The 12,158-nt window shown below is 37.1% G+C and overlaps 1 protein-coding gene across 27 annotated transcripts in view; it reads left to right on the top strand.

Annotated features, from left to right (window-relative positions):
* MDM2 (MDM2 proto-oncogene) overlaps positions 1-12,158 on the top strand; it is a 128,016-nt gene that overhangs the window by 10,346 nt on the left and 105,512 nt on the right. For all 27 annotated transcript variants that reach the window (XR_010321813.1, XR_010321812.1, XR_010321811.1 and 24 more), the window contains 3 exons: positions 2,100-2,167; positions 2,305-2,401; positions 10,445-10,605. Coding sequence is in view for 11 of the 27 variants with exons in the window: in XM_023558650.2 (XP_023414418.1) it covers positions 2,100-2,167; positions 2,305-2,401; positions 10,445-10,605 (326 nt within the window). In the remaining 16 variants the exon portion in view is untranslated. The remainder of the gene's footprint in view (positions 1-2,099; positions 2,168-2,304; positions 2,402-10,444; positions 10,606-12,158) is intronic.

Here is a 12,158-nt window from a genome sequence, read left to right as displayed (position 1 = left end):
TTCTTTTTTATGGTTGTTTATATTTTCTGTGTCCTATTCTGGTTTGCATTCTGCATCACACAGTGTAGTGTCTTACTAATATGATATTTAGTTAATTGGATTGACTACTCACTCTTCCAAGGTTAAGATTTAAGACCCAGGAAAGGAGATCACCATCTTATTCCAGAATAAAAGTAACTATTGGGCTGGTTACTTAACATGTTATTGTTTTAATGCTCTTTATTTATGAAATCAGATAACAGCAAATGAAGTAGAAAACTGTAGTATCTGTAGTACTATGTTGAGTTTTTTCATGTATGTATAGAAGTTTATTTGTTTAAATAAACATGGTAATTTGCTAGGAAAATTACATTAATGAGATGGTAACCTGTAGATTACTTAGCTGCTTTTATTCAGTTTATGTTTCAGGTTGGTAGAATTAACTTCAAAATTCTTATGTTAGTGTTTTCAACCTTGTCACATCTTAGTGGTTCCTTTTTATTACATGTATTTTGTGACATCTCTGTTATACTAAAGTGGGATTTCTGGATAATATAGTTTATTTGTATGTACAAGAAAATCAATATAATACCTTAACCATAATATGAAGAAAAAATAAACTAACTTATGATAATATAGATTTCAAAATGTTAGTGCTCATACATGATTTCATTATTAAGATGAAAATGTTCCCAAGGGGGTAGTATTGCCCTTTGAGAACCATTGCTCTATATGTAGAAGAAAACAGGAAATCAGTTTATTATTAGTTGAAGAAATATTAATACCTTATATTGGAAACCCCGGTGGCCTAGTGGTTAAGTGCTACGGCTGCTAACCAAAGGGACGGCAGTTCAAATCCACAAGGCGCTCCTTGGAAACTCTATGGGGCATATCGGGTCTCTATGAGTTGGAATCGACTCGACGACACTGGGTTTGGTTTTGGTTTATATTGTAAAGGTTTGCAGCCACATTTGATTATGCTCTCGGGTAATTGCATGTATTTTATATGTAAAGCTTTGACTTTTGAGCTGAGTTCATACATCCATCTACAAACTAAACCTGTTTGACTGAATGACTGTCAGCTACCTTAGTTCATTATCTTTCCATCCAAATCTGTTCACTTTCCTGAAGTTTCTCTCTTGGTGAATGGTACCACCCATTTATTCCACTCAAAGTAGAATCTTGGACTCCTTCTTGACTCCTTTCTCCCTTACCTTGTATATCATATTCCAGGTCTTACTGATTTTCACCTTTTTAATTTTTCTGGACTTGATCTTTTTTTCCATGCCATAGTTTAGACTTTAATACTTTTTTACTTGTATTATTGCAGTTACTAATACTGGTTACCCTGCCTCTGCTCTCTCTATTTCGTGAGAGTCAGTTGTCATTTCTTAAAATTACTATTTAAGGGTTCTGTATTGCTCTTTAGATAAAATGTTTGCTAAGAGCTAGCAAATAAGATTTATCTCCTGACCAAACGTTTTGTATGATAAGTGGCTGCAACAGTGTTAGGGAGGATTCTGTAGTATCAGCAGGGAAGATCGCAGTGATGTGGGAATAACAGCATGAATGACATCATGACCACTGCTTGTTGACATTCTTGTGCTGTTTAGCAAGACACACAGAATCCTTTATGATTTGACTTTGCTTATATTCCAGCAATAATGAACTACTTGTAGTTCCTGCAACAGGCCACTGTTAGGTCCCTTCTGGTTGCTTTTTCACCTGCATTTCTTCCATCTGGAATGGTCTTTCCCAGCCCTGCCTCCCATGTATTTCCTATGAAACTTTTCTTGATTCTTATTCCTCATACCCTGCCCTCTCTCTACCAATAATCATTGCTCTCTCATCTCCACTACTTACAAATTTCGTAATACTTCTTTTAAGGTGTTTACTACACTTTTTTAATTACTCTTTTATGTATTTTTCTTCTCTATTAAGATTGAATTACACATTCATATCTCAATATCTGGCACGGGGACCGGCACCCGGGGGACACATATTTAATGGTTGTTGGAAGGTTAAATTATGTAAGGGGTTTGTCTTGTGTCCTGGGCTGGTGTCTGTTAACTACTGCTTTCTTTCCTAGTTTGTGATTCTGTGCTTTGCTTTTCTATCAGAACCATTGGATTCTGGCACATCTGTGAGTGAAAATAGGCGTCAACTTGAGGATGGGAAAGGTCAAAAGGTAATCTTTAAACTTTCTCATTCTAGCATAATGTTTCTTGAAAGTTGGAAAGGTTTACTTAAAACAAAATTTTTAGCTTCCTGGTGGTATAGGTTTAGTTTTTCTATGGTCTTTTTTTTCTCCCCTTGAATGCTTAGGATTCTGTGCAAGAGTTACAGGAAGAGAAACCTTCATCTTCAAATTTGATTTCTAGACCAACTACCTCATCTAGAAGGAGAGCAATCAGTGAGACAGGTATGTGTGTATTGAATTGGCACATTCAGACAGCCTTCTGGTGTTCTCTTCTAATGAAGTTGTTCGTGTTTTTAGGTGTAATGAAATTGTTTAGATGAATGCATTTCTGATTTTTTTCTTTCTTGTTTTTATATGATTTTGTTTGATTTCAAATTGCTCTTTAGCAACCTTTTTTTTTCTGGTAGACTATAGCAGGCATAGTTAGTTTACTGTGCCCTACTGGAGTTTATAATAAGCCAGTTCACAATTATTCTGTATAATGGGGACAAGAATATGAGCTCTACTGTAGCCACTATTCTTAGATACCTTAGCACTTAAAAATTTGAATTGTTTCTATTAAAAGATAAAACATACCCATCAGTATAAACAGAGAAAATAGCATCTTAGAAATGAAGAAATGGTAAAGAAAGTAGTTTAAAACATTTTTACAAAGAATATAAAAGTGGTAGGAGGCTGTTGCCTGATCAGAAGCTACAATAAATTATAACTAAGACTGTATGATTCAGGAAAAAGAAAAGTTCAGCAGATCAGCAAAACAGAATAGGTAAACCCAGAATAGAATCTTACAGGTAAGGGCAGAGGGCGTTTAGGGCAGACTGGAATAAGTGGTTAGTTATTTGGAGGGAAAAAAATCAATCATATCTGTACCTTGTGCCAAAATTAATTCTAAATAAATTTAAAAGATAAAAGACTACAACATATTTAAGAGACACTTTAAATTTGAAAATCGGTAAGAAAACATTAAAATCCAAATAACAAAAAGATCCAAAAAAAAAAAAAGTAACGTTCTCACAGTAAGTACAAATGACTTATAAATATGGGGGAAGAGGTGGATTTTAGCTTTATAGGTATTAAAAAATGCAAAAAAGGTGTCTTGGTGTATCAGGTTAGCAAAGATGAATTTTTGACTTATTTTTCTTAACTTACGTTGTTGTTGTGTCCCGTCAAGTCAATTCTGACTCAGTAATCCTGTAAGGACTGAGTAGAACTGCGCCATAGAATTTCCTAGTCGTAATCTTTATGGGAGCAGATTGCCAGCTCTTTTCTTTCACAGAGTGGCTGGTGAGTTAGCACCCAAGTGCTTAACCATTGCACCACCAGGGCTCCTTACTGTTACATTATTGGTATATGTTGTTGTTTTTGTTCGGTGCCATGTAGTCGGTTCCGACTCATAGTGACCCTGTGTACAACCGAACAAAACACTGCCCAGTTCTGTACCGTCCTCACAATCGTTATACTTGAGCCCGTTGTTGCAGCCACTGTGTCAGTCCATTTTGGTGAGGATTTTCCTCTTTTTTGCTGTCCCTCTGCTTTACCAAGCATGATGTCCTTCTCCAGGGACTAATCGCTGTTAATAACATGTCCAGTATGTGAGACGTAGTCTCGCCATCTTTGCTTCTAAGGAGCATTCTGGTTGTACTTCTTCTGAGACAGATTTATTCGTTCTTTTGGCAGTCCATGGTATATTCAGTATTCTTCACCAGCACCACAATTCAAAGTCATCAGTTCTTCTTGGGGCTTCCTTATTCATCTTCTGAGACAGATTTATTCGTTCTTTTGGCAGTCCATGGTTTATTCAGTATTCTTTGCCAGCACCACAATTCAAAGGCATCAGTTCTTCTTGGGGGTTCCTTATCCATCGTCCAGATTTTGTGTGCATATGAGGTGATTGAAAACACCATGGCTTGGTTTAAGCGCACCATAGTCTTCACGGTGATATCTTTGCTTTTCAACACTTTAAAGAGGTCGTTTGCAACAGATTTGCCCAATGCAGTGTATCTTTTGATATCTTTACTGCTGCTTCCATGGGTGTTGATTGTGAATCCAAGTAAAATGAAATCCTTGACAACTTCATTCTTTTCTCCGTTTATCATGATGTTGCTTATCGGTCCAGTTGTGAGGACTTCTGTTTTCTTTATGTTGAGGTATAATCCATACTGAAGGCTGTAGTCTTTGATCTTCATCAGTAAGTGCTTCAAGTCTTCTTCACTCTGAGCACCCCTTCACTTGGATATCACAGGTTATTAATGAGCCTTCCTATAGTCCGGATGCCCTGTTCTTCTTCATATAGTCCAGCTTCTTGGATTATTTGTTCAGGATACAGATTGAGTAAGCATGGTGAAAGGATACAACCCTGACACACACCTCTCCTGACTTTAAACCATACAGTATTCCCTTGTTCTGTTTGAATGACTGCCTCTTGATCTATGTACAGGTTCCTCATGAGCACAATTAAGTGTTCTGGAATTCCCATTGCTCACAATATTATCCGTAATTTGTTACAATTCACACAGTTGAATATCTTTGCATAGTCAATAAAACAGAGGTGAACATTTTTCTGGTATTCTCTGCTTTCAGCCAGGATCCATCTGACATCAGCAGTGATATCCCTGGTTCCAGGTCCTCTTCTGAATCTGGCTTGAATTTCTGGCATCTCCCTGTCAATATACTGCTGCAGCTACTTTTGAATGATCTTCAGCAAAATTTTAGTTGCATGGGATATTAATGATATTGTTTGATAATTTCTGCACTCGGTTGGATCACCTTTCTTGGGAATAGACATAAATATGGATCTCTTCCAGTCAGTTGGCCAGGTAGCTGTCTTCCATATTTCTTAGCATAGATGAGTGAGCACTTCCAGTGCTGCATCTGTTTGTTGAAACATCTCAATTGGTATTCTGTATTCTGTCAATTCCTGGAGCCTTGTTTTTTGCCAGTGCCTTCAGTGCTGCTTGGACTTCTTCCTTTAGTACCATCGGTTCCTGATAATATGCTACCTCCTGAAATGGTTGAGTGTCGACCAATTCTTTTTGATATAGTGACTTTGTGTATTCCTTCTGTCTTCTCTGATGCTTCATGTGTCATTTAATATTTTCCCCCTAGAATCCTTCAATATTGAAACTCGAGGCTTGAATTTTTCCTTCAGTTCTTTCAGCTTGATAAATGTCAAGGGTGTTCCTGCCTTTTGGTTTTCTACCTCTAGGTCTTTGTGCATGTCATTATAATACTTTGTCTTCTCGAGCCACCCTTGGAAATCTGCTCTTCACCTCTTTTACTTCATCATTTCTTCCTTTCACTTCAGTTACTTGTTGTTCAAGAGCAAGTTTCAGAGTCCCTTCTGACATCCCTTTTGCTCTTTTCTTTCTTTCCTCTTTTTTTAGTGACCTCTTGCTTTCTTCATGTGTGATATCCTTGATATCATTCCATAAGTCATCTGGTCTTTGGTCATTAGTGTTCAACATGTCAAATCTGTTCTTGAGATGGTCTCTAAATTCAGGTGGGATATGCTGAAGGTAGTACTTTGGCTCTTGTGGACCTGTTTTAATTTTCTTTAGTTTCAACTTGAACTTGCGTAGGAGCAGTTGATGGTCTGTTCCACAGTTGGCCCCTGGCCTTGTTCTGACTGTCCATAGTGTCTTTGCACGGAAATGTAGTCAATTTGATTCCTGTGTATTCCATCTGGTGAGGTCCACGTGTGTAGTCACTGTTTATGTTGGTGAAAAAAGGTATTTGCAATGAAAAAGTCGTTGGCCTTGCAAACTTGTATCATGTGAACTCCAGCATAGTTTCTATCACCAAGGCCCTATTTTCCAACTACCCATCTTTCTTTGTCTCCAACTTTTGCTTTCCAATCACCAGTAATTATCAGTGCGTCCTGATTGCATGTTTGATCAATTTCAGACTCAGAAGTTGTAAAAATCTTTAATTTCATCTTTGACCTTAGTGATTGGTACATTAATTTGAATAATAGTCATATTAACTGGTCTTCCTTGTGGGTGTATGGATATTATCGCATCACTGACAATGTTGTACTTCAGAATAGATCTTGAAGGACATGTCCTTTTTGATGATGAATTCAATGCCATTCCTCTTCAAGTTGTCATTCCCGGCATAGTAGACCATATGATTGTCCGATTCAGGATGACCAACATCAGTCCATTTCAGCTTGCTAATGTCTAGGATATCAATGCTTATGCATTCCAGTTCATTTCTGATGATTTCCAATTTTCCTAGAACCATACTTCATACATTCCAGGTTCCGATTATTAATGGATGTTTGCAGCTGTTTCTTCTCATTTTGAGTTGTGGCACATCAGCAAATGAAGGTCTCAAAAGCTTAATTCCATCCATGTCATTAAGGTTGACTCTACTTTGAGGTGGCAGCTCTTCCGCAATTGTATTTTGAGTGCCTTCCAACCTGGGGGGCTCATCTTCCAGCACAGTGTTCCTCTGCTATTTATAAGGTTTTCACTGGCTAATTCTTTTCAGAAGTAGACAACTGGGTCATTCTTCCTAGCCTGTCTTAGTCTCGAAGCTCAGCTGAAACCTGTCCGCCAATGGTGATCCTGCTGGTATCTGAATACCAGTGGCATAGGTTCCAGCATCACAACAACACGCAAGCCCCCAGAGTATGACAGACTGACAGACACATGGGGGATTGGTGTATAAATTGCTTAAACCTTTATGAATTATAAAAAAAGGCTTAGAGTTCTTGCCATTAATCCAGAATCTCCACTTCTAGGAATCTATCCTAGTTACACAGTCAGAAATTGAAAGATTTATATGTAGAGATATTTGTTGTACCATCATTTGTAATAAAGAACATGCCATATATGATAGTCGAGAATGCTGTCTGTGACTCTAGTCCAGGTCTTTATCTTCTCTTGCCCTGACCACTGTAACAGGCTTCTGATTTTCTCTTTGTTTCTACGCCTGCTCTTTTTCTCTACACAGTACCAGACGGGATCCTAGAAGGTAAATTGGATTGTGTCATTCCTCCACTTAGCTGTTTTGGTGACTTACCATTGGCTTTCAAATACAATCCATATTGACCCACAATTGACCCACAAGGCTCTGGTCTATCTTTAACCTGGCTTCTTGCCTATTTCCCTTCCTTTAATTGTGTTTCAGCCTCACTGATTGTTTGGTTCTTCAGCCAAGTCAAGCTTTTTCCTGCTTTAAGGCCTTTATGTGCAGTTTTTTTCCTGCCTGGAGCTCTTCTGCCTCCACCTTGCAAGGCTAGTTCCTCACTTTTCTGTTTTTGCTTAAATGTGACCTCAGAGAGGCTGTTCCTAGCTACCCAGAAAAGTAGGTCCCTCTTGTTTTTCTTTACCTTTGTGCTTTGTTTCCTTCATAGCACTCATTTCAGCTTGTGAATAATTATTTCCGTTGCCTAGATGTTTAAAGATAAACTCCCTCAGGAGATAGAGGAGGCAGGGATGGCTGACTTCTCATCTCTGTTGTGTATCTACTACCTCGAACTGTCAGAAAGGAGCAGGTGCTGAAATGTGTGTGTTAAGTATTTTGGTTATGCTAAACAGTATATAAATATTTGATGGACACTATGTTCTGCAGCCATTAAAAATAATGTAAAAGAATATTTAATGGCATGAGAAAAGACTCATGATTTTAAGTGAGAAAAACAACTCTATAGTTGTATGTATCAAAAAAAACCCCTGTCACCATGAAGTTGATTCTGACTCATGATGACACTGTGTGTTACAGGGTAGAACTGCTCCATGGGGTTCTCTTGGCTGTAATTTTTTTTTTTTTTAATAATTTTTATTGTGCTTTAAGTGAAAGTTTACAAATCAAGTCAGTCTCTCACATATAAACTACTCCCACTTACCCTCCCTGTAATGTGTCAGCCTGCTCTCTCCTTTCGTGACCATTTTGCCAGTTTCTAACCCCCTCTACCCTCCCATCTCCCCTTTAGACAGGAGATGCCAACACAGTCTCAACTGTCCACCTGATAGAAGTAGCTCAATCCTCATCAGCATCTCTCTCCAACCCATTGTCCAGTCCAATCCATGTCAGATGAGTTGTCTTTGGGAATGGTTCCTGCCCTGGGCCAACAGAAGGTTTGGGGACCATGACTGCTGGGATTCTTCTAGTCTTAGTCAGACCGTTAAGTCTGGTCTTTCTATGAGAATTTGGGGTCTGCATCCCACTGTTGTCCTGCTCCCTCAGGGGTTCTCTCTTGGCTGTAACTGTTATAGAAACATCACCAGGCATTTCTTCTGTGACACCGCTGGGTGGGTTTGAACCGCCAACCTTTAAGTCTGTAGTCGAGCACAAACTGTTTGCACCACCTGGGGACCTAGTTGTACGTACCTTCTTTTCAGGTGCTGTCAAGTCATTTTCGACTCATAATGACCCCGTGTGATAGAGTAGTAGACCTGTTCCCTCCGGAGCAGATCGCCAGATCTTTGTCCTGCAGAGCCACTGGGGGGTTCAAACTGTCAGTCTTTCAGTTTAGCAGCTAGATTAACGTTGTGCCACTAGTGCTCCTTAGTTGTACATATAGTACTAAAAAAAAAAAAAAAAATTTTAAAGGAAAGTAAATAGTCCAAAAATTAAAATTGAGAAGTTATTGTACTGAAATGTTCATAGTGGTTATCTCAATGGTAGCATTACAGGGGATTTACATTTAGTTCTTTTTATCTTTTTTTCTATTTTATTTAGATTTTCATAATGAGTAATATTTAATAATCAGGGAAAAAAGCCCCACATCATTATCATTTTTTACCTTGACTACCAAATTATTCATCAGTAACATGATTTAGACCTCCAGCCCGTATCATTCAACCAGGATCACCTTTTCTAATACGGAGTGATTAAGAACTTATATCCAGAACTTGTGATCTAGTTGCAGAGATGAACACAAAAATACAGTATAAGGTATAAGTGTTTTGGGAATTCAGAGGAAAAAAAGAGATGACTTTTGACTAGGTCGAGAGGGAAATGGAGTGAGCAAAGGTATGAGAGCTGTATAACAATCCAGGCATATGGATTATATTTCATTTACTCTCATAACCCTATTAGACTCATATAAGGCTGCAGTGAACATCCTTGTACCTATATTCTTCAATAATTATGCAGATATTTCTCTAGGATAGAGAAAGAACCCTTAAAATGTTGAATTATTGTTGACTCCTACTACCAGTATATAAAAACGTCCGTTCTCTCAAGTTCTCATGGATGCTGGATGATAATCACATTTTAATTTTTGTTATTCTCGTGGGTGAAAAATGCTATCTCATTTGTTTGCATTTCCTTGATCATTAGGAGGTTGGGGATCTTTTTATATGTTAGTAATTTATTTTTCTTCTGTGAGTTGGCTTATCTTTGACCTTACTTTAAAAGTAAAGTTTATTTTTCTCTTGATTTTTATAGAAGGACTTAGAATAATACGAATATTCAGCATTTTCTATTATATATATTGCAAAGAGTTTGGTCTGACCTTTGTCTAGTCATGTCATTTTGCCATGTAAATCTTAACAGTCTAATGTTGATAGTCTCTTGAAGGCTTTGTGGTGGTATGCCCTCCTTCACATCTCTACCCCCGTATTATAAGAGTATTCTCTTACGCGTACTTGAATGGCTCTGTTCTTTGTTTAGTCCACTTGGAATTTCTTTTTATCTCTATGTACTAGTTTTTAAGGTAGAGCTCTATATTATGTTCCTAACAGATTTTGGTAACATTCTGACTTCTTTTTGCCTTTTTATTTTTTTAATTATGGTTTAAAAAAATATATATAGCAAAATATTTGCCAGTTCAACAATTTTTACATGTACAGTTCAGTGACATTAACATCGTAACTTTTACAGTCATATGTAGTTATTTAAAATGGGCGATTTGAACTGGTTTTAATTCCTGTTGAAAATAATAAGGTACTGAAGAAATTGAAGCATTTGGAATATTGTCTAAATAAACATTTTTGATTCTTTTCAGAAAAGTAAAAGTTTGGTCTTGATAGAAAAATTATAAATTGGTTAAAAACTCTAGATTTAATTATTGTGACTTACAGAGGTAAAGTTCTGAAAGATTAAAATGCTTTTTACAGTGTTCTGCTATAGCGCGCTCAGTTGGACAAATCCAATAAAAGTTAAGTTTTGGAATATTAGTAGTAATTCACTATTTTTTTCTTTAATTTTATAGAAATTAAATTTCAGTTCAAATAGGTACACAAGACAGCTAAAATTTCTAAATAAATTAGAGTACAGCAAATTGAGTAACTTTTTTCTTTTCTTTCTCTGCAGAAGAAAATTCAGATGAACTAGCCAGTGAAGGACAAAGAAAGCGCCACAGATCTGATAGTGTTTCCCTTTCCTTTGATGAGAGCGTTGCACTGTGTGTAATAAGGGAGATCTGTTGTGAAAGAAGCAGTAGCAGTGACTCAACAGAAACCCCATCAAATCCGGTAATCTTCTTATTTTATGTAAAACAATCTAGTTCTGGTGATATTAGTAAGCGTACAGATGGAACACACGTGTATGGTGTGAGATTGCTGCTAAACATAATGATAAATTTTCCTCCCTTCCAGATTTGGGGAGGATGGTGGAAGGTAGCCAAGCTGCACTGGGATGTGTTGGTAAAATTGGTACCAATATTAAATTATTAATATCAACCTATATGGTAGAGAATCTTTGTGGGTCACTGCACCAATAGTAAAGTAACTTGGAGTATAAAATTGTCAGAATTTGGAAGTTTACTTCTTAAAAATTAAGAGAACAAAAATAAAAATTTGGTTTAACTAGACCTCTTTGGATTCTAAGGCAAATATGTTTTAAATCTTTAGACTAAAAATATCTTTTTTATTACAGCCATCAGCAGATAAGTCTGAGCTTAACATTTACATACATTGGGCTAGACGTCAGGGAAAGTCTGTTTACTAAGACTGAAATACGGGTGTGGCTGTTGCTTGGATGATGGGAGATTATTCATACTTTCTGATTACTAACAGAATTCTAAACTGTTAGGAGTAAAATTTCTAATAGATATTATTGAAAGAAGTTTGGTAAAGAAGTTTTTGCTAACAACAGTGCTTGACAGCAGAATGTTTTCTTATCATTAAACATTTGTCTTTAAAATGTTATTAAATTTGGAATCTTTCTTTGTGGCTAGGCAGTGTCTTGTAGTCATTATTCTGGATATTAGTGATCATTTTATTGTTCTCTAGAAGATACAAGAGACTGAACCAATTGCATTAGTGGCTCCATTCCTACTACATTTGCATTCTTGTTACTTGGAGCATTATCAGTGAATGAACGAGTACAGACATGCCCTCTAGAGTCAGCATTTAATAGAGCTGTTACTTATGTACGCCACTAGATGGCATGGTGAACTCCCCAGCCTGAGAGCAAGTTCTTCGGTAAATATTTGTCTTTTCTATGCCTGGCTTCGTATTTGGCACACAAGGTACAGTGGTGATCAGGGGAGACATGATCCCTGCCCTCATGGGGAGAAAGACTATAAACAATTAAACATAATTAAAATATTTAATAAATGATACGAAAAAAATCAGGTTATTCAGAGTGAATAATGTAGGGTTAGGGAGTGAAGGGGCAGATGCTAGAGTGACCAACATCAGACAGGGTGGTCATGGAAGGCTTTTCTGAGGAGCAAACTTGTAAAATGAGAGAGAAATGTCTGAAGGATGAAAAGGAGGTATCATATAAAGAGTGGAGGGCAAGTTTTTTAGATAGAACAAATAGCATATGCAAAGACTCTTAGGTGGGAAAAGCTTAGTTGGGTAATTAGATGACATTTGTCCATTATCCAAACTTGTGCTTTTAGTGTTAGCACTATTCGCTCATTGTTTCATCTCCCTAACCTTAGGCTTCTGACCAGAAGCTGGGCACATGAAAGAATAAAATATTCTTTTTCAGACTAGTTTATACTATGGTCAGCAAAACATAGAGCTTATGAGTATGTGTGATCCTGAAAATTGAATCCAATTAAGGAAAACTTGAC

Source organism: Loxodonta africana, chromosome 4, assembly GCF_030014295.1.
Source record: "Loxodonta africana isolate mLoxAfr1 chromosome 4, mLoxAfr1.hap2, whole genome shotgun sequence".
Classification (NCBI taxonomy): domain Eukaryota; kingdom Metazoa; phylum Chordata; class Mammalia; order Proboscidea; family Elephantidae; genus Loxodonta; species Loxodonta africana.
Note: the sequence above shows the minus strand (reverse complement) of the source record. Positions and strands in the feature narration are given on the sequence as shown.